Source organism: Orycteropus afer, unplaced genomic scaffold (assembly GCF_000298275.1).
Source record: "Orycteropus afer afer isolate SDZICR_OR568_19922 unplaced genomic scaffold, OryAfe1.0 scaffold00020, whole genome shotgun sequence".
Taxonomy (NCBI): Eukaryota; Metazoa; Chordata; class Mammalia; order Tubulidentata; family Orycteropodidae; genus Orycteropus; species Orycteropus afer.
In genome coordinates, this window is record NW_006921607.1 from 12875614 (window position 1) to 12897828 (window position 22215).

Below are 22215 nucleotides of genomic sequence, written 5' to 3' on the forward strand. Positions count from 1 at the left end.
CTATTCATAAGGTTTTCCCTGGCCAATTCTTTGACAAGTGAATGGCCTCTTCCTTCTTCCTATTCTGTCTCAGTCTGTAAGCTGGGCTGATACCTGTGTACCATGTGCATCCTACTGGGTTTGAAACACCAGTGGCTCAGCCTCAAAACTCACATCAACATGTCACCACAGTAGGACAGACCGACAGACAAGCTTGTCTTCCCTGTTGGAAACCTCTCCTACCACCTTTACCTGGGTCCCTGTGGCTAACTCCTCCTTTGTCCCGGTTCCTGGGCCTTTTAATCCCCTTTCTCCTGCTCTCCCTCTCTGCTGCTTTGGGTGTGCCTGGGTTTCCTCTCCTCACCTGGATCCCTGTGGCTCATTCCCATCAGTCCCAATCCCCGGGCCTATTCATCTCCACTCTCCTGTTCTCCTACCCTGCTGCTTTGGGCATGCCTGGGCTCCCTCTCCTCACCTGGATCTCCTGTGGCTCACTCTCGCTGGTCCCGGACCCTAGGCCTATTCGTCTCCGCTCTCCAGTTCTCCCGCCCTGCTGCTTTGGGCGTGCCTGGGTTCCCTTGCCTCACCTGGATCCCTGCGGCTGACTGTCCTCAGGATAGACCATACATTAAGACAAAAAAGAAGCCTCAATAAATTTGAAAGTACTGAAATCATACTGAGTATATTCTCTGACCACAATAAAATTAGACATCAACAAAAAAGGAAATTTGGGAAATTAAACAACATCCTACTAAATACAACAGGTCAAAGAAGAAATCACAAGAGAAATTAGAGAATACTGTGAGATGAGTGAAGGAGCTCTGGTGGCACAGTAGTTAAAAGCATTCAATTGCTAACCAAAAGGTCAGCTGTTCAAACTCATCAGCTGCTGTGTGGGAGAAAGATGAGGCAGTCTGCTTCCATAAAGATTTACATCCTTAGAAACTCTATTTCTCTTCCTTAAAACCATCTACTTTGTGGTATTTTGTTAGGACAGCTATAGAAAAATAAGACAGGAATGTTTTGTGAAAGTTGAAAGTATCAACGTTGAGGCCCTCAATCTTTTTCCACATTTGGCTCTAAGAATACTAACATTAACCACTGGTGTCAGTTCTAGAGGAAACATTTGAAGATGTGGACATTAGCAGTTTCCCAAAAAAATGGCCCAGCCTGATCACTGACATTAATAAGCCTCACCTAGTCCTCACAGCTCTATCAGCCTTTTAGGCCTTTATTAAATATGAACAGACAGCTAAGGATCACTAGCCATTTTGGGAAAATTCCTGTGCCAGTTATACATTTATGGTTTATCAATCTCAAATCTATTCTTCTTTGTGAAACTGCAGCTGGGTAATAGAAACACTTCTCTTTTGCTGGTCCTCTTTAATGAAGCACAGCAGCCAGTGGCTCTGTGTGTCACAAACCCTCACAGACCAGCTCCAGCTGTACCCTCAGCCCATGCTCACCCCACCCACCCAATTGCAGCTTCTGCAATAGTTCTGACCTTCTTTTAGGCAATGGTCTCCTTCACCTGGTGAGTAGCTGTGGTCCTTGTCCTTTGAATCTTGGCCTTGGGACTCAACTAAGTCCTTAGTTCCTTCAGTGTCCACTCTCTCTTTTTTCTTCTTGCCCTTGCTACTTCTGGACCATAGGGTCCTCTTTTACCCCTTTAATAAGTTAATCACCTTCCACTAGTTAACAATATTTTATATTAATTTTCTCCGCTCAAAATACTGGTGCGATTTCTGTTTCCTGAATGGACCCTGTAGAAACATGCAGAAAGCATGACTTAAAGGCTGCTGAGATAAGCATTATCAAGCCTTCTGCACAATGATCCACTAACTCCTACACTAAATATATTTTTGTAAAAAAAGGACTTAAATCTGAAAGTGAAGTGCCTTCCTGCCACCGTCATCCTCCAGTGTTAAATTCTAACACTGAGCCAGCTGGCACAGGAAAAAGTTCCAGTGTTGCAAATCAGGGCAAAGAAGATTTGAGTCTTAGAGACAATACATTGTTAACTGGCACAACATTTAATGTGAAAGATAGAGATCAATACACAAAACAAAGCAACCTGGAGCAAGCAGAGAACAAAATCTTGGAAATATTAATATTGTCAGATGAAAATGAACAGGATGCTATAAAGAGTCTGAGAGCATAAACGTATTCTTGGAACTTAAAAATAGCCAACAGCAGAAAATTAATAGGAAGGCTAGAAGGCAAAGCTGAAAAAATCTGTCATAAAGTAGAAAAAGACACATAAATGGAAAATGAGAAAAAAGACAATTAGAGGATCAATCCAGAAGATCCAATATCCAAATAATAGGAGTCAAAGACAGGAAAATAGGGTAAGAAATATAATTCAAGAAATGTTTTTAGAATGCAAGGACACGAGTTTCCAGATTTTAAGGGCCCATCTGAGTGCCCAACACATGGAAGAAAACTGATTTACCAAGGCACAGTACCATACAACTCAGTAATATTTAGGAGAAAGAATATATCTTAGATACTTCTAGCATAGTGCCTAAGGCACTTGACTGCTAACCAGAAGGTTGGCAGTTCAAACCCACCAGCCACTCCTCGGAAGGAAGGTTGGGCAATCCTACTTCCGTAGTGATACTACCTCAGAAACCCAAGGAGGGGTCGCTATGAGTCGGGGCTGACTCGACGGCAAATAATAACAACAACAACAACCAAAAAAAAAAAAGCTGATTTCATAAAACAACCAAGAATCAGAATAGCAATACTGGAAATTAGAAGTCAACAGGTCAATGCTTACATAATTCTGAAGCAAAAGGACTTCCAATCTAGCTTCTATAGCCAGCCTAACTATCACATAAGTTTTAAAGTCAAAAATACTTTTAGACATGCATTATTACTAGAAGATAAGTTCTGCTAAAACAAAGGAGGAAACCAAGAAAAGATGTGGGATCTAAGAAACAGAGGATCCAATAGAAAAGAGAACAAAGAATGTCTCCAGGAAAATGATGAACTACTACATCATACAACAGGCAAAGAAGATAATCAGGCCCAATTAAAGCAAGTGAGAATGTTGTGGGAAAGACTTCTTTAATAAGGTGAAAACTCAAAAAAACAAAACAGAACAAAAACCAACCAAACTCACTGCCGTTGAGTCAATTTCGACTCTTAACGACTCCTCCTTGGGTTTCCGAGGCGCTATCACTATGGAAGTAGATTGCCTAACCTTCCTTGTGAGGAGTAGCTGGTGGGTTTGAACCACCAGCCTTCTGGTTAGCAGTCAAATGCCTTAGGCACTATGCCACCAGAGCTCCCATAAGGTGAAAAGAGAATACTCAATGTTTTTGAATGTATTGACCAGGAGATTTATGTATGAGGGAAGACCTCAATGGTTGAATTATTAACAATATATAGAACAGCAAGCAACTAATACAAACAAAAATTAAAAACAACTATTAATGCAAGAAAACACAAAATGTTGAACAGAAAAGGAAGAATAGTCATCAGCTTTGAAGAAACATTTATAGTCATGACAGTATAAATGCTAGAAAGTGACCTAATCCAAATTATGTTATAAATATATTGGAAAGATTGAGTGGTGGGAAATACAAATGTGTGTAACAGGGACAGGGTATATGTGTGTGTGTGAGAGAGAAATTATCTTCCATAATAGAAAATCAACAGATAATCCCTACAATTGAAAAATCAGAAAGTGGGAATATAAGTATATTTAGAGAGATGGAGACGAAGATAACTGAGTGCACATGCCCCAAAAGACATGTATGTTTATAGCACCTTTATTCATAAACAACCCAAATGTTCATTCATAGGTGCTATTGATTAAACTGGGTCTCCCAAAATATGTGTTGACTTGACTGGGCCATGATTCTCAGTGGTTTGGCAGTTATGCTAAATGCAATCTGGTAGTTCCGTAATGATGTAATCATCTGCCATGACGTGATCTGATGTGATCAGCCAATCAGTTGTAAGGGCATTATGGTGCAATGCAACACCCTGACTCTGGCCACAGCCCTGATGTGATTGATGTAAGGGTAAAGGGAGTTTTCCCTGGGGTGTGGCCACCTGCATCACCTTTCAGCTTACAAGAAATAAAAGGAAAGAGAAGCAAGCAGAGAGGAAGGGACTTCAGTACGACTAAGAAAGAAGAGCCTCCTCCAGAGCAAAGAAGAGTGAAGAAAATCAAAGTCCCATGGAAACAATTAGTCCAAGGGACTAGTGGACCATGAGACCCTCAGCGTATGTGATCCTAAGACCAGAAGAATTAGATGGTGCCTGGCTTCCACTGCCAACCACTTGCAAAGGGATCAAAATTAGAGATTCTGGATAGCAGAGAAGAAAAATGTGGAACAAAACTCAAAATCATAAAAAAGACCAGGCTTACTGGTCTGATAGAGACTGGTGAAACCCCCAAGGCTATGGCCCTTACTCATTGTGCAGGCCTGGAATTGAACTCACTCCCATTTCTTAATTTCCAGACAAACAACAGACAGGGCTATGAGGTGAATAATTATACCAGGTAGGTACACCCCTGCCAAAGGGGCAAGGAGGCTGCATCTTCTGACCTCCTCTAACCCCACAAAAGAAAGACAGAATGATTGTCATTATTCCTGCGAGGCCAGACATGCTGCCTCCCTCCACCCCTTTCACCAACCCTGAAAGGAAACAGTGACCTTCCCCTAGAGCCTGAAGGGACAGAAAGCCTTTCCCTAGAGCTGGCACCCTGAAATTTTTAGCATCCTAAACTGTGAGAAATTAAGTTTGTTTGTTAAAGCTATCCACTTGTGGTATTTTTGTTATAGCCACACTAGATAACTAAGACAACAGGGAAATAGATAAATAATTTGTGTTGTATTACTACAATGGATTACAACACAGCAGTAAAAAGGATGAACTATTGATACATGTAATGACATGGATGAATCTCAAAGACACTATGTTAAATAAAAGAAAGTCAAAATCAGAAAAGTGCACACTGTGTGGTGATTCTACTTATATGAAGTTCAAGAATGGGCAAAACTACTATGTAGAGATAACAGAATAGTGAATACCCTGTTGGGGGATTAGTGAATAGGAAAGGGTATGAGGAATTTTTCTGGGGTAATGAAAATATTCTGTATCCTAATTTGAGTGGTGGTTATATGAGAGTATACATATGTAAAAGGTCACTGAAATACTGTGGTGCAGTGAATTACTTGCTATGGCTTTTCTAGCCATGGTCTTTGTGACTCCCACCAGATTACTGAGAAGGACCATGCAAATAAGGTGTACAAAACTCTAATGTGAGGATCGGTTAGTTTTGCTATGCTGCTGGGCTTAAAATGAACCCTTCTAGAGACAGAAAGGGGAATCTCACTGCCATCAAGAGAAAAGAACCAGAATTGGAGAGGAATGCATCCTTGGACCTGAGATCCCTGTGCTGGACCTCCTTCATAGAAAGATGGCCAGCTGAGACAATGGGCTAAGGCACCAAGAGGCAAGAGACAGAGTGGTGGGCTTTCCAGCCCATGGAGTGAGAAAGCTGAGTGCCTTTGGGCAGGAGGAGGCTTGCTGGTGGAGTGGGGTGCACCTAGGTGTACCTACCGACAAGAGCTAAAAGAGCTTTGTAACACTTGCCTGAGCAGAGCAGAGGCCAGGCTGAGAGGCCAAGGGCCAGAGAGGCATGCTTGAAGGTATAGCAGAGGGGAGACTGTCCTGATTGAAGAATTGTATCCTGTGTGTGCTCCTAAACCTGAATTGTAGCCTGTTACTTCTCTAATAAACGCCATAAGCATAAGTATTGTCGTGAATTGTGTGTGGCCATCGCAAGGAATTATGGATTCCCAGCAAAGATGTAGAGAGTGCTGTTGGAGGGACAGTTGGTGTCAGAATTGGTAAAAAGGCTGGAGGGTGGCAGCATGTCTGGCCTCATAGAAATACGCCTCAGACTGTTGATGATGACTCTCTGTTTTCCACTTGTGAGGTTGGAGGAGGTCAGAGGATGCCACCCCCATGCCTTTTTTGCAGACACACTTATGATCTGTGTACTTTATTATATGTAAGCTATATCTTAATCAAAGAGAGTACTATGAAGGCAAAACCAAAAGACTCAGTTAAGAGTCAAAAGTGTTTACTTCTAAGAAGTAGAAAATGAGGTGAGTGGAAGATTCTTTGTAATAAGCCCTATAGAACTCCTGTATTCTTTAAAGCACACACGAATGTAAAACTTTATTGATAAAAATGTAATCTAAATAAAAGAAAGACTTTGAGACTAGCCTGACCTAGATTCAATGTCAGCTTCACCACATACTATCTGGATATAACAGTGACAAGTTACATTGCTTTTCTGGCTCCTCAGTTTCCCCACTGGAAGACAAGGCTAAATAAAACCATGTGAAAAATAACTGACATTATGGAGCTAATGTACTTATTACAGTGCCTAGCATATAATCAGTATTCAGTTAATGTTAGTTTTCTTCCCATCTACCATTTTCCTTCAAATAATATTTAAAATGAACTCCACAGAAAGGGATCAGTACAGGAGATCCTGGATAAAGTGGGCAAACGATGTGGAACAAAACTCAAAATCACAAAAAAGACCAGGCTTACTGGTCTGATAGAGCCTGGTGAGACTCCCAAGACTATGGCTCCTAGTTACCCTTCAGGTCTGGAATTGAACTCACTCCTGTGGCTTCCAGCCAAACAACAGACAGGCACATGGGGTGAACATTTACACCAGGAAGATATACTCCTTAGAACAATCAATCAAGGGAGAACAGAAGGACAATTATTTGTACAGAGAGATAGTTCAGGGGGCAGGTATGCAGAAGAAAGGAGGACACAGGGAAGACGTAACCACAGGGAGGAAGTGGGAAGACAGCTGTTACATTGTGGGGAATTGCAGTCAATGTTATAAAACAAAATGTGTATGAACTGCTGTATGGAAAATGAATTTGCTCTGTAAACTTTTACCCAAATCACAGTAAAAATTAAAAAATAAAATGAACTCCACAGATTGTAGTTGATCACATATTATCCCTATTCATATTGTTCTCATCTCCCCAGTCCAGACATCTCATAGCTCTCTGACCTCATTGCTTATTTATTCCATCACTGCTTCATAGGTTATCCAACTCACTTTTCCCTTTGTAAAAGGAGGACTATTTCCCAAACCCTACCACAACTTGAGTCCTGTTCCCCACCTAATAATTTATTCACCTGATAATTGTCACTTCCTCTTTGTGGGTTTCAGTTTCCCTTTAGAAGGGAGTTGAACAGAATGATCCCTAAGTCCTTTTAGTACTAACATTTCATGGTTTCTTTTTTTCTCTGAAGTTTCTATTTTTGTGAAGCCTTTCCCAGTTCTCATTATGGCTCTAAAGATGCTTGGTGAAGCACGTGATGTTGTCAAACATTAACAGATGGCGTGCTGCTTACAGGGAATGAGTGGGGGGAGATGCTGTCTTCTCTCATCTCTCCAATTTCCAAGCGCCATATGGCACTGAGGTAGGATTACCCTTTCTAGGCCACATGCACCTGAGGCTGCTCTGGAGGTGTCACCTACTATGATCAGGTAAACACTGAGGTAGCCCTGAGTTCAAATAAGGCTTTGCACACAAGCCAATAAACATGGCTTTGCTGGATGAAATGAGCACTTACCTGTCCAAAGTGATGAGCCAAAATAATGTCCACAACATTGGTTGTCAGGCACGAAATCTGAAAAGGTAAAAAACCCTTGAGTTCAGGGAGTCAGCACATGTAAAAATTCATCAAGCTATCTCCTTAATATTACTTTATTATAGATATGTTATCCTTCAAAAGACAAATTTCAGTGTTGTATATTTTCATGCAATGTAGTTTCAGAGAGACATGAGAATAATAAACAAGCTGGAAAATATCCTGTCTCCTTTCCAGGATAATAATACAGACAGACTGCTTTGAAGCAGACAGCTGAGGAAATGCTGGTCATTTCTTCTTTGAAAACTTGACACTTAGAACTCACAATTATTTGCTACTTCATACCTGCCTGTATTTCTGTATTTATACTGGATTTGTGGCTGATTGGGGTAGATTTAGAAATATTCCCACATCTAAGAGACAAAAAAATTTTTTTTTTTCCATCAAGAGAAAAGAACCAGAATTGGAGTGGAATGCATTCTTGGACCTGAGATCCCTGCACTGGACATCCTTCCCAGAAAGATGGCCGGCAGAGACAACAGGCTCAACGAACCAAGAGGCAAGAGACAGTGTGGCAGGCTTTCCAGCCCATGGAGTGAGAAAGCTTTTTTTGCATTCCTCTCCAGTTTTTTTGCTCTTAATTTCAAGGAGTGGGAGGAAATCGCTATGTTTACAGAACGTTCTTGCATTATGAACATTTTTTCCTAATTTTTCCCACTTGAAAATGATGCCTCTCATGGGCTAATAAATGCAGCAATCTGTACATGCACAAACTGTTAGTCTATTTTCAGAAACTTTCCAACTCAAATTATGTTGCTGATTCCCTTATCTTCTTCCTTGGTTTTATGCAGTTCCTATTGTTGACTTGGATCAGAGATGAAGCACTGAATTAGGGATGAGAATTGAGAAGAGGAGGTAAGAGAGGTATGGATATGGGCAGGGCAGGATCACATAGTCCCAGAAAGGTTAAGGAAAAAGCCCAGAAATCTTCATGTGAGTTATTAATGATCCAAAGGTTATATGTTAAAGATAATTAGAATTAAAAAGCAATTTCCCTTCATGTTTGTATACTCAAAAGCCATTCTGATGTTTTAGAAAAATTTTATTAGGTTGTTACAGGTTATTGAGAATGTTTAGGTAAATTTTTACATATCCATATACTAGATAGGAATTAGAACAAATTTTAAATGAGCGAAGCTATGAGAAAAAAAATTTCCACAGCATCTAGCAGTCGCATTGTTAATATATTTCATCCAAAGCTAGGGTATATATTATTGCTTCAAAACTTCAATGTGAGAAAGAATGAATAAATTTTTTAGAATCGTGTCTGCTGGTAGGTGGAATATATTAATATTTAAAAATAATTCTAAAATTAATATATGATTATACCCACTCCTCATTTATCAACACGGTTAAATTCCAAAGAGCATGTTGTTTACATGAAAACGGTGTCATGTGAAAATGGAGGATGACCACATCAGATCATAAAATGGAAGATAACTACATCACATGACTGTCAAACCACTGGAAATAATGGCCCAGCCAAGTTAAGTTACAACCTTAACCATCACGGCCAGCATTACTCTCATAAAATGAATTGGGACAATTCCATCCTTTTCTGTTTTGGAATAGTTTGAGTAGGATGGGTGTCAGTTCTTCTCTGAATGTGTGGTAGAATTTTCCAGTTTTGTCTGGGCCAGGACTTGTTTTTGTTGGTAGTATTTTATGACCTGCTCAATTTCTTCTTTCGTTATGGACCTGTTCAACTCAACTTTTCCACCACAGTCTGTTTTAGTTTAGGTAAGTAGTGTATTTCTAGAAATCTGCCCATTTCTTCTAGGTTTTCAAATTTGTTGGAGTACAGTTCTTCATAGTATCCTGATATTATCCTTTTTATTTCAGTTGGTTCTGTTGTGATGTCACCCATTTCATTTCTTGTTCATGTTATTTGTATTCTCTCCCCTCTTTTCCTGTGTTAAATTTGCCAGTGGTTTGTCAATTTTATTAATCTTTTCAAAAAACCAACTTCTAGTCTTGTTGATTTTTTCTACTGTCTATTTTCTGTTTCATTTATTTCTGCTCGAATCTTTATTACTTCCTTTCTTCTGGTGACTGCAGGCTTTTCTTGCTGTTCTTTTTCTAATTGTTGGAAATGTTGGTTTAAAGAGCTGGTTTTGGCTCTTTTTTTAATGCATTTTATTGAAATATAATTTATGTACAGTGAAATACACAAAATTAAAGGGACATGGATCAATTTTTTTTTTGCAGTGTTCCCTCCCCCCGACCCTGGCAGCCAACAAAAAAAGTTTCCCTCCATATATAAACCTTTCCTTGACCCTCTACAACAATGAACTAATACTATATTTGTCCTTCTGTGATTGACTTATCTCACTCAGCATAAAGTCCTCCAAGTTCATCCATATTATGCAGTGTTTTGCAGAGTCTACATTATTCTTTAGTGCTGCACAGCACTCCATTGTGTGCATGTACCATAGTTTGGTCATCATCCACTCTTCCGCTGATGGGCACGTACATTGTTTCCATCTTTTTGCTATTGTAAATAGCACTACAATGAACATGGGTGTGCATATGTCTGTTCCTGTCCTGGCTCTCACCTCTCTAGGATATATACTCGGTAATGGGATTGCTGGGTCAAATGGTATCTCCATTCCAGCTTTCTAACCAATCAACCATATTGCTTTCCACAGTGGTTGTATCACTTCACAGTCCCACCAGTTGTGTATGAGAGTCCCAATCTCTCCACATCCCCACCAGCATTTATTATTTTCTGTCTCATTGAACCTTGTCATCAGTGCTGGGGTGAGATGGTATCTCATTGTTGTTTTGATTTACATTTCTCTGATGGCCAATGATTGTGAGCATCTCTTCATGTATTAGCTGGCCACCTGAATATCCTCTTTGGTGAAGTGTCTATTCATGTCTTCTCCCCATTTTTCAATTGGATTGTTAATTCCTTTGGTGTTGAGGCATTGGAGTTTTCTATAAATCTTAGAGATAAGTCCCTTGGCAGATATGTAATTATCAACAAGTGTGAATGTACTGCTGTCATTTTTGTTATGTGCTTTTTTGTGGTGTTGATTTCTTTGTTTCATATAATTTTCTATGCTGAGCTCAGTTTGTTTATGAATCATGTTATCACTTCCTTCATTGCTACTGTTTTGTTGTTGTTGTTGTTGTTATGTGCCGTTGAGTCAGCCCTGACTCATATTGACCCCTCCTTGGGTTTCCGAGGCAATATCACTATGGAAGTAGGATTGCCCAACCTTCCTTCCGAGGAGTGGCTGATGGGTTTGAACCGCCAGCCACCTGGTGGGCAGTCAAGTGCCTTAGCCACTATGCTACCAGAGCTCCCAATACTGTTTTAGTATTGGCTAAATATTTGTGCTGCGGTCCTCTTTTTTATTTTGATGTGAAGGTTTATCATGTGATTTATAGTATAGTTTTCTTCCCAAGTTTAGAACAGTCCATTCTATCTTGTATTTGTCTTGACTTCCTTACCATTTAGAAGTTCTGTAACTACACATTATTTTCCCTCTTTCTGATTTGTAGTTGTCCTCATTTGTCAATTGATGTCTCTGGTTCCCTATTTACAATCTTGTAGGCTTATTTACTTTGGATACTTCCATAGTTGGGTTGGTTTATGGGTTATGTCATCATGTGTGTTAATGGTCAGTTGTTGTTGGCTATTGCTGCTTCTCTGTCCAATGGGCTCCTATTAGCATCTCCTATAAGATTGGTCTGGTTTTAAAAAATTCCTTAATTTCTGCTCATCTGGAAGTGTCTTAATTTCACCATCATATTTGAGGGACAAATTTGCTGGGTACATAATTCTTGGTTGGAAATTTTTCTCTTTCAGTGTTTTATATATACCATTCCATAGTCTTCTCACCTGTGTGGTTTCTGTTGAGAAATCCGAACTAGTCTTATTGGTTGCCCCTTGTAGGTAACTTTTTGTTTTTCCCGTGCTGCTCTCACGATTCTTTTTTGTCTTTGGTTCTGGTCAGTTTGATCATGATATGTCTGGGTGATTTTCTTTTGGGGCCTATCCTGTTTGGGGTTCATTGGACTTCCTAAATGGATATATTCTCATTTTTCATCATACCAGGAAAATTCTCTTCCAAGAAATCTTCAATTTTCTCTGTTGTTTTACTTGTGTCTTCCTGTTCTGGAATTCTGATGACACGTAGGTTATTCCTTTTGATGGTATCCCACATGAACCTTAGGCTTTCTTCATTTTGTTTTGATCTTTTTTCTGACTGATCCCTTTCCAAAGAAGTGTTCAGGTATTTGCCTTCAATCTCACTAATTCTGTATTCCACTGATTCAGTTCTACTCTTTTGCCAGTTCAGTGTCTTATCTATTTCTGAAAATTTAGTATTAATCTTCTGGATTTCTGTGTGTAGATTTTGTATCATTTCTAATTTTTCATTTATTTTTCATTTTGTTCTCATATTGTCTTTTGAAATTGTTCTAGGGTTTTCTCTGTGTTTTCCTTGATCTGTCTCTCAGTCCTTTGAAGATACCTAAATATAATTCTTTTGAATTCCTTATCAGAGAGTTCCAATGCTGTGTCTTCCTTAGGGATGTGTTTTAGGTTTGTATCCTGGTCCCTTATTTCTCCTGTTTTATCTTGCTTCTTTGTGTGGACTGTGATGCTCTGTTGTCTCTGAGGCATTGTGATGTTTTTGGGTTTATATTTAATTGGTGATTGTATGCTGGAGTGCCTTGACCACAACTTTCATTTTCGTTATTTTATTTGTATATTATCTACGCAAGCAGGGTACTGTGCTGTGCTCCTCTATTCACTGATGGACAGCACTTATACACTCACCACCTGTCTCCTTTCCTGTTATCAGCTTCTTGTATGTACCTGCCGACCTTGGCAAACAGAGCCTATTCTTAGGTCCCTGGAATCTGAATCAGAATGCTATCACTTTAAAATCCAAAATGGTTGCCACTTGTAAAGATTCAAAATGGCTGTGTCCTCAGTCACTTTAAATATCAAAAATGGCTGCTGTGTGTGAACAATCAAAATGGCTGCACCCGCCGGACAATGGAAAGTCAATAGCTCAGGTTGCCTCCCTCCTTGATGTTTTTCTTCCTACTCACAGGCCACCCAACACAGTCGCCTCTGCAGCCCTGGGTGACCAGGACTGATCTTTAGGTCAATTCTCAGGTCCCAACACCACTTGGAAATATTCAGGCTGTTGGTTGCATCACAGTAGCTGACAGTCTGCAGTTCTGTCTCTGTACTCACTTTTCATTCAGGTTTTTCCACTAGTTGGTGCCTCATCCACTTCTGTATAGTTCCTTGCAAAGCTCAGGGCTCCAGGATTATCTTCTGTATCTCTGTCAATTGGTTTTTCTTTTCTTTATTGAAAAGGGTCTGTATTGCTTGTGTGCCCATTACGCCATCTTACTGGAAGTCCTCTTTCTTCTTTGTTGATGTGTGCATTCATTGCTATAAATTGGCCTTTGATCACTGTTTTTGCTGTGTCCCAAAGATTTTGGTATGTTGTGTTTTCATTCTTGTTTGGTTCATAGAATTTAATTTCATGTTTTATTTTTTCTATTACTCAGTTGTTCTTAAGGAGGTTGCTGTTCAGTTTCCATGTGTTTGCTCTTTTTCTGTTGATCTTCCTATTGTTGATTTCTAATTTTTTAGCATCATGATCTGAGAAGATGCTTTGCAGTATTTCAGTATTTTTAAATTTATTAAGGCTTGCTTTATGGCCTAACACATGGTCTATGTTCCATGTGCACTGGAAAAGAATGTATACTGTGCTGTTGTTGGGTGAAGTGTTCTGTAGATGTCTACAGAGTCAAGCTGGTGGATTGTATTGTTTACTCTTCTCCATCTTTGTTGAGTTTCTTTAAGGTTGTTCTATCTTTCATTGAAAGTGGTATATTTGTTAAAATCTCCTACTATGACTGTGGAGTCATCTATTTGCCTTTTCAATTCTTTTAAAGTCTGATTTATGTACTTTGGGGCTCTTTCATTGGGCCCGTAGATATTTATTATGGTTATATCTTCTTGTTCAATTGATCCTTTAATCATTATATGTCCTTCCTTGTCTTGTATGGTGGTTTTTGTCTTCAAGTCAATTTGATCAGATTAATATTGCCACTCCTGCTCTTTTTTGGTAGCCATTTACTCAATATATCTTTTTCCAAACTTTAATTTTTAGTCTATTTCTCTTTCTCTCTAAGGTGTGTCTCTTGTAGACAGCCTATTGATGGGATATGTTCTCTTACCCTGTCTGCAACTCTCCATCTCTTGAGTGATGCATTTAATCCACTGACATTCAGTGTAATTATCAACAAGTATGAATTGGTTGTTGTCATTTTGTTATGTGTTTTTTCATGATGTTCCTCGTTTCTTTGTTCCACATTATTTTCTGTGCTGAGCTCATTTTGTTTATGAATCATGTTATCACTTCCTTTGTTGCTGTTGTTTTAGTATTTGCTAAATATTTGTGCTTGTCTTCTTTTTTTATTTTGATGTGAAGATTTATCATTTTTCTTTGAGGTTACCCTGTCACTTATAATTTTCTCCCCAAGTTTAGAATAGTCCATTCTATCCTGCAGCTCTCTTGACTTCTTCACCATTTAGAAGTTCTGTATCTACACTATTTTTCCCTTGTTTTTGGTTTGTAGTTGTCCTCATTTGCCAACTGATGTCTCTGGTTCCCTGTTTACAACTTTGTAAGCTTATTTTACTTTGGATACTTCCATAGCTGGGTTGGTTTCTGGGTTATGTCATTTTGTGTATTAATGATCAGTTGTTGTTTGCTATTACTGGTTCTCTGTTCAAAGGACTCCCTTCAGTATCTCTTGTAATGTTGGTCTGGTTTTAACAAATTCCCTTAATTTCTGCTTATTTGGAAATCTTCTAATTTCACCATCATGTACAAGGGACAATTTTGCTGGGCATATAATTCTTGGTTGGAAATTTTTCTCTTTCAGGGTTTTATATATACCATCCCATTGCCTTCTCACTTGCATGGTTTCTGCTGAGAAATCAGGGCTTAGTCTTATTGGTTTTCCTTTGTAGGTAACTTTTTGTTTTTCCTGTACTACTTTCAGGATTCTTTGTCTTTGGTTTTGATGAGTTTGATGAAGACATGTCTTGGTGATTTTCTTTTGGAGTCTACCTTGTTTGGGGTTCACTGGATTTCCTGAATGGATATATTCTCATCTTTCATCCTATCAGGGAAGTTCTCCTCCAACAAATCTTTGACAATTTTCTCGGTGGTTTTCTTTTTCTCTTACTGTTCTGGAACTCCAGTTATATGTAGGTTACTCCTCTTAATGGTATCCCACATGAACTTAGGCTTTCTTCATTTTGTTTTGATCTTTTTTCTGATTGATCCCTTCTCGAAGAAGTATTCAGGTATTTGTCTTCAATCTCATTAATTCTGTGTTTCAATGATTAAATTCTACTCCTTTGTCCTTTCAATGTGTTATTTATTTCTGAAAATTTAGTATCAATCTTCTGGATTTCTGTTTGTAGATTTTGTACCATTTTTAATTTTTCATTCATCTTGTCATTTTGTTCTTGTATTTTCTTCCAAAATTTTCCTAGGGTTCTGTCTGTGTTTTCCTTAATTTTGTCAGTGTTTTCCTTGATCTATCTCTCAATCCTTTGAAGATACCTAAGTATAATCCTTTTGAATTCCTTATCAGGGAGTTCCAATGCTGCTTCTTCCTCAGGGATGTGTTCTGGGTCTGTATCCTGCTCTCATTTCTACCACTTTATCTTGCTTCTTTGTGTGGACTATGATGGTCCATTGACTCTAAGACATTGTGACGTTGTTGTATTTAGATCTCTGCTGTTTGTGAAGAGCAGTTAAGGGTGAGTCAGGCTCTTCTTGGTGGTCATCGTTGGCCAGTTGGTGGGAAAAGAAGTGGTGGCTCTCACTCAGTAAGTGCAGATGCAGGAGGTGTGGGTGTGGTTGCGTTATATGGGTATGGTTGCTGTCTCCCACTCAGTTAGAGTAAAACAACAATCAAAACACCATAAAAAAAGTAAAAGCAAGTAGACAAAAAACACACCTCATAAACACATAGGAATAATCATCAAAAAAAGAAAAGAAAAAAAACCCTACAATATCTGGGGAGGGGAAAATAAGAGAAAAGAGGGAAAGTAGGAGCATAACAAAGAAAAAAAAAAAAGGGAAAAATGTAAAAGAAAAACAAGGAATGGGGATAACCATGAGAAAGAAAACAATGGGGACCAGGAACAGGGAAGAGAGAAAAAGCTGAAAACTAGAACGTGGGAAGGAGTGAATAAAGAATAATAATAAAAGTACGAAAATGATGATGATGATAATAATCATAATTTTAAAAGGGACAATAAACAAACTGGGGGGAAAAAAAAAGGAAAAAAAATCTGCGCAGGGCAAAGCAGGGTACTCCGACTTGGTCAGAGCATACAGACTGGGATGGATTTCCTGTTAGCCCAGAAGGTGGGTGGGAGTGAGGGATGGTTGCACTGCATTCACCAAGAGGGTGTGGGGTATAAGAGTAACAAGGGGAATACCACATCTTTCCAGTCGTTCATGTGTGGAATGTTCTTGTATTCTCTGGCAAATGGAGCCTATTCTTAGGTCCTTGGAATCTTAGAGAATGCAGTTGCTTTAAATATCCAGAATGGTTGAACTGCTTGTAAATATTTAAAATGGCTGTGCCTTCTGGGTAGCCAAATGTCCACAGCTCAGCCCATCTGCCTCTTCACTGCTTCCCCTTTTACTCATCAGCCACCAGTGAAGTCCTACATGCACCCCTGGCTAGCAGGGCCAATTTTTAGGTTAATTCTTAGGTCCTAACACCACTTGGCATATCCAAGCTGTCCGTGCCATCAGGATCACTGACAGACCGCAGCTCCATATGTCTCCTTTTTCAATGTTTTCATGCAGGATTTTCTATTAGTTGGAGTTTAGTCCACTTCTATATCCTTCCTTTCAAAGCGCAGGACACCAGAATTATCTTCTGTATCTGTGTTAATTGGTTCCTCTTTTCTTTGTTAAAGAGGGTCTGTTTAATTTGTCTGCCTATTCCATCATCTTACCAGAACTCCCCCAAAGCCAGCATTACTCTCATCTTACACCTCACATTCATTACTGCCATACATTGTTAATGTGCAAAATAGTCAGTCAATAGATTTTTTACTATTTTTGTAAATGTGAAATATCAGGTAATGAGACAGTTAATAAGTAAGGAGTAAGTGTATTATATGAAAAAGAAAATAAAAAACATCCAGCCAAAGTTAACTACTGAAAAACCAAACTCACTGCCACTGAATCGAGTCCAACTCATAGTAACCCCCACTGGGTTTCTGGATGGTAAATCTGTATAGAAATAGATTGCCCCATCTTTCTTCCATGGAGTGGCTGGTAGGTTTGAACCATCAAACCTTTCTGGTTAGCAGTCAAATACCTTACGCACTGCACCACCAGAGCTCCTTAAGATAACCACTAAAAAAAAGACCTCACTGCCATCAAGTAGAACCCGACTCATGGCGACCCTTCTTTGGGTTTCCGAGGCAGTATCACTACGGAAATAGATTGCCCAACCTTCCGAGGAGTGGCTGCTGGGTTTGAACCACCAGCCTTCTGGTTAGCAGTCAAATGCCTTAGGCACTATGCTCCCAGAGCTGCTAAGATAACTATTATTAATATATTATTTTCCCTCTCCTTTTATGGATATATGTATTTAACAAAATTGGGATCATATTAGATAGTTCACAGATTGACTACGTCTGTGGCAAGCGGTGATGGAAAAGCTCAATACCTTCAGCCAAAACAAGGTCAGGAGCTGACTGTGTAACAGACCATCAATGGCTCTTATGCAAGTTCAAAATGAAGTTGAAGACAATTAAAAGTAGTCCACGAGAGCCAAAATATGACCTGGAATATATCCCTCCTGAATTTAGAGACCATCTAAAGAACACATTTGATGCATTGAACACTAATGACTGAAAACCAGAGGAACTGTGGGATGACATTAAGAACATCATTCATGAAGAAAGCAAAAGGTCATTAACAAGACAGGAAAGGAAGACAAGACCAAAATGGATGTCAGAAGAGACTCTGAAACTTGCCCTTGAACAAAGAGTAGCTAAAGCAAATGGAAGACATGACAAGATAAAAGCGCTAAACAGAAGATTTCAAAGAGTAGCCCGAGAAGACAAAGTCCATTATTATAATGAAGTGTGCAAAGACATGGAGTTGGAAAGAATTTCCCCAAAAGGGAAAAATTTAAGCCTCAAGTTGCAATATTGAAAGAGTCTATGGGCATTATATTGAATGATGCAGGAAGCATCAAAAGAAGATGGAAGGAATACAGAGTCACTGTACCAAAAAGAATTAGTCGATGTACATCCATTTCAGGAGGTGGCATATGATCAAGAATCAATGATATTGAAGGAAGAAGACAAAGCTGCACTGAAGGAAGTGGGGAAATACAAGGCTCCAGGAATTGATGGAATACCCATTGAAATGTTTCAACAAACGGATGCCACACTGAAGGCACTCACTCAGTTATGCCAAGAGATTTGGAAGACAGCTACCTGGCCAACTGACTAGAAGAGATCCATATTTGTACCCATTCCAAAGAAAGGTGATCCCACACAATGTGGAAATCATCGAACAATATCATTAATATCGCACACAAGTAAAATCTTACTGAAGATAATTCAAAAATGGTTACAGCACTATATTGACAGAGAACTTCCAGAGGTGCAGGCTGGATTCAGAAGAGGACGTGGAATGAGGGATATCATTGCTGATGTCAGATGACCTTGGCTGAAAGCAAAGAATATCAGAAAGATGTTTGTGTTTTATTAACTATGCAAAGACAATTGACTGTGTGGATCATAACAAATTGTGGATAACACTGAGAAGAATGGAAATTTCAGAACACTCAATTGTGCTCATGAGGAACCTATACATAGACCAGGAGGCTGTTGTTTGAACAAAACAAGGGGTTACTGCATGGTTTACAATCAAGAAGGGAGTGCATCAGGGTTGTATCCTTTCACCATACTTATTCAATCTGCATGCTGAGCAAAATCACCTGAGAAGCTCGACTCTATGAAGAACGTGGCATTAGGATTGAAGGAAGCCTCAATAACCTGAGGTATGCTCACAACACAACTTTGCTTGCTGTGGTAGTAAAATTTGTATTTTAACGTGGCTGGGCCTGGTTCAGTGGCTAGGCAGCTTGTGGTAGTTATTCCACATGATGAGACTGGCAATCAACTCCATGGTGGGATCTACTGTGAGCAGCTGAGTAGCTGCCTTTGTGATGTGGTCTGCTTCCTGTATATAAGCAGAAGCCTTGAGGATAGTCTCTAGCTTATGGCATGTTTGGACCCTGCATGTAGCCGTGTCATTCAGCAGCCTGCCATGCTCTGCTGACTTTGGGACTTACAATGGACTTGAGTTAATGGCCTGCCATGTGGTTTGATAACATCGGGACAGGCCATTTTATTTGTTGACCTTAGGCTTGTTAGCCTCAGCAAGCCAGTAGCTGCCTGAATGAAGAAAAGCCTCTAGCTAGGAACAAGAGGCAGAGCTGAAGCCCAAGGTTGAGGGGCTTTCACCCAGCTCCTAGAGCCTGGCACTCTGAACTTGGACTTCTAGCCTCCAAACTATAAGAGAATGAACTCCTGTTTGTTCAAGCCATCCCATTTGTGGTATATTCTTGTCAGAGCAGCACTAGGTAACCAAAACACTTGGTGAAAGTCAGGATGACTTGAAGCACTTACTGATGAAGATTGATGACTACAGTCTGCAGTATGGATTAAACCTCTATATAAAGAAAACAAAAATCCCCACAACTGAACCAATAAGCAGGATCATGATAAATGAAGAAAAGATTGTAGTTGTCAAAGACTTCATATTACTTGGTTCTACGATCAACACCAATGGAAGCAGCAGTCAAGATGTCAGACAATGTATAGCATTGAGGAAATCGGCTGCAAAGGATCTCTTTCAAGTGCTGAAGAGCAAAGATATCTCCTTGAAGACTAAGGTGTGCCTCAGATGCTAATACCAACCAATGTGTCTACAATACTGCATGTCCATTAACACCAAACACCACACTACAGATACACACATAAAACACCTGAGAGGATCAGTTGGGAGTCAGTGAACAGGAGTATACTCTAGACCAAGGATAGACTCAGCTGAGGCTAATCTTGCACAGACATCAGTGATCCAAAAATACCTGCAATCCTTACAGAAACAATAGAAGACACAGAGTAATCTCTCCAAGAGACCCAGACACTATGGAAGAGATATCCAATAGATCTACTGTCGCAGGACCATAGTACTGTGGGCCACCAGACTCAATTGGCACAACAACAAAATACGTTAAGAGCCTTGTTCTGCATCCTACATTGGTGAGTAGTGACTAGGGTCTTAAAAGCTTTCAAGCGACCATCTAAGATGGGCCTAATGTTCTGCTAGCGTGAGAAGCAAAAAAGAATGCAAAAAAAACCCGAGGGCATTTGGAAGCAATCAGCCCTAGGACACGATGGCCCTCGAGGCCAGAAGAACTAGATGGTGCTCGGCTATCAGTGCCAACCATTCAGGAAAGGATCAAATCTGGAGATCCTGGATAGAGTAGAAGGAAAAACGTGGAACAAAATCCAAAAACTCAATAATGACCAGAATTACTGGTCAGATGGAGTCTGATGAGACCCCTAATACTATGGCCCTGGAATACATTCTACACCTAGAATAAAGCTCACTGCCATAGGCTGGTTCTCAGCACAATAGTTAACAAGATGTACATGCAGACCTCTCAACCCAGGATGATGCACCCACATACTCTATGGTAATACATCCTTTAGAGCAATAGACTACAGGGCATCAGAGGACCAACATTCAAATTGAGGAAATGTAGGACAAACAGAATTGCATAAATATGAGGGGCACAGAGAGAGGGTTACTAGGTAGGGAGGGGAGGAGACTGGGTTAGTGTTGGACATGGTAAATGGGGAATGAAACTAAATGTACACGTTATGTTGAATGTAAAACAAGCTCTTAAAAAAAAAGATAAAAAGACTAAGGTTTGCCTGACCCAAGCCATGGTATTTTCAATCACCTCATATTAAGGAAGACTGAAGAAGAGTTGATGCTTTTCAGTTGTAGAGTTGCTGAAGAATGCTCAAAGTACCATGGGCTACTAAAAAAACTATCAAATCTGTCCTGGAAGAAGTGTGCCTTAGAAACGAGAATGGCCAGACTTTGTCTCACCTATTTTGGTCATGTTGTGGGAAGGGACCGTTCCCTGGAGAAGGATATCATGTTTGGTAAAGTGGAGGGTCAACTAAAAAGGGGAAGGCCCTCAAAGAGATGGACTGACACAGTGGCTGCAACAATGGGTTCAGGTATAGCAAGGACTGTGGGGCTGCCACAGGACCGGGCAGTGTTTTGTTTTGCTGTACATGGGGTCGCTATGAGTTGGAGATGACTTGACGGCACCTAACAACAACAATTAGATAGTTCATGCTTGCTTTTACTTAACATTACTTTTACTTAACATTATGGGAATTTTGTCATTTCCTTAAATAACCAAATAACATAATTTTTAATAGTTGCACAATATTCCTTTCTATGGTTGTATTATACATAATATTTTTACCTACCCTGAATTACTGGCACTTAGACTGTTGCTATCTTTCTGCCTTATAAACAAGGCTTTAATGACTACCCTCGCTGTGTGACTTACTGAATGGGAATTCAGTATATGATCTTAAGCAAATGATGTAATGTCTTTGTGAGATAATAATGATACTGCTTTACTATGTTGTCCTGAGAATGAAAAGTTTAAATATATAAAGAAAAATTTAGGAACAGTACATGACATAGTAAGCACTATAAATTAGATTTTCAACAAATATTGTTCTTGTACTAAAATCTTTATAAAAATCACTAATTATTTCCTTCTGGTAAGTTCTTAGATATCGAATTATTGGATCACATGGTTTGAGTATCAATAAAGATTCTTGATACATGTGGCAAATAGAGTCACAGTATTTTGAAGACTATCTCCAAAGGTATATTAGAATGAAGATTTATGGCAACAAAGTACTTAGAGGCAGGCATTTGTTTAAAAACAAGATTATATTAGACAACATTTAGCAAGCAATGAAAGCTTAGGTTATTTTTCTCTCCGGAAAACTTTATAACATCATTGATTAAATCTAACCCCATAATTAATAATACTCTACTTTAGCAAAGAAAACGTCTCAAAACTACCTCCTTTCCAACTTAAAAACAGTGAATTATTTTTAGCATAACTCACTGCCGTTGAGTTGGATTTGACTCACAGCGACCCCTCCATGGGTTTCTGAGGCAGTATCACTACAGAAGTAGATTGCCCAACCTTTCTTCTGAGGAGTGGCTGGTGGGTTTGAACCACCAGCCTTCCGGTTAGCAGTCAAATGTCTTAGGCACGACGCCACCAAAGCTCCCATATTTAACATAGCATGTAACAAAATATTTCAAATTCATAATCCAGATACAAATGATTTTGGATGGCTAGAATTAT

The 22215-nt window shown here is 39.4% G+C and overlaps 1 protein-coding gene across 1 annotated transcript in view; it reads right to left on the reverse strand.

The window, feature by feature from the left end:
- The window catches only part of NDRG3 (NDRG family member 3), a 59712-nt gene that overhangs the window by 27087 nt on the left and 10410 nt on the right, over positions 1 to 22215 (reverse strand). The window contains exon 6 of the mRNA XM_007934638.1: positions 7615 to 7671. Coding sequence (XP_007932829.1) covers positions 7615 to 7671 — 57 coding nt within the window. The remainder of the gene's footprint in view (positions 1 to 7614; positions 7672 to 22215) is intronic.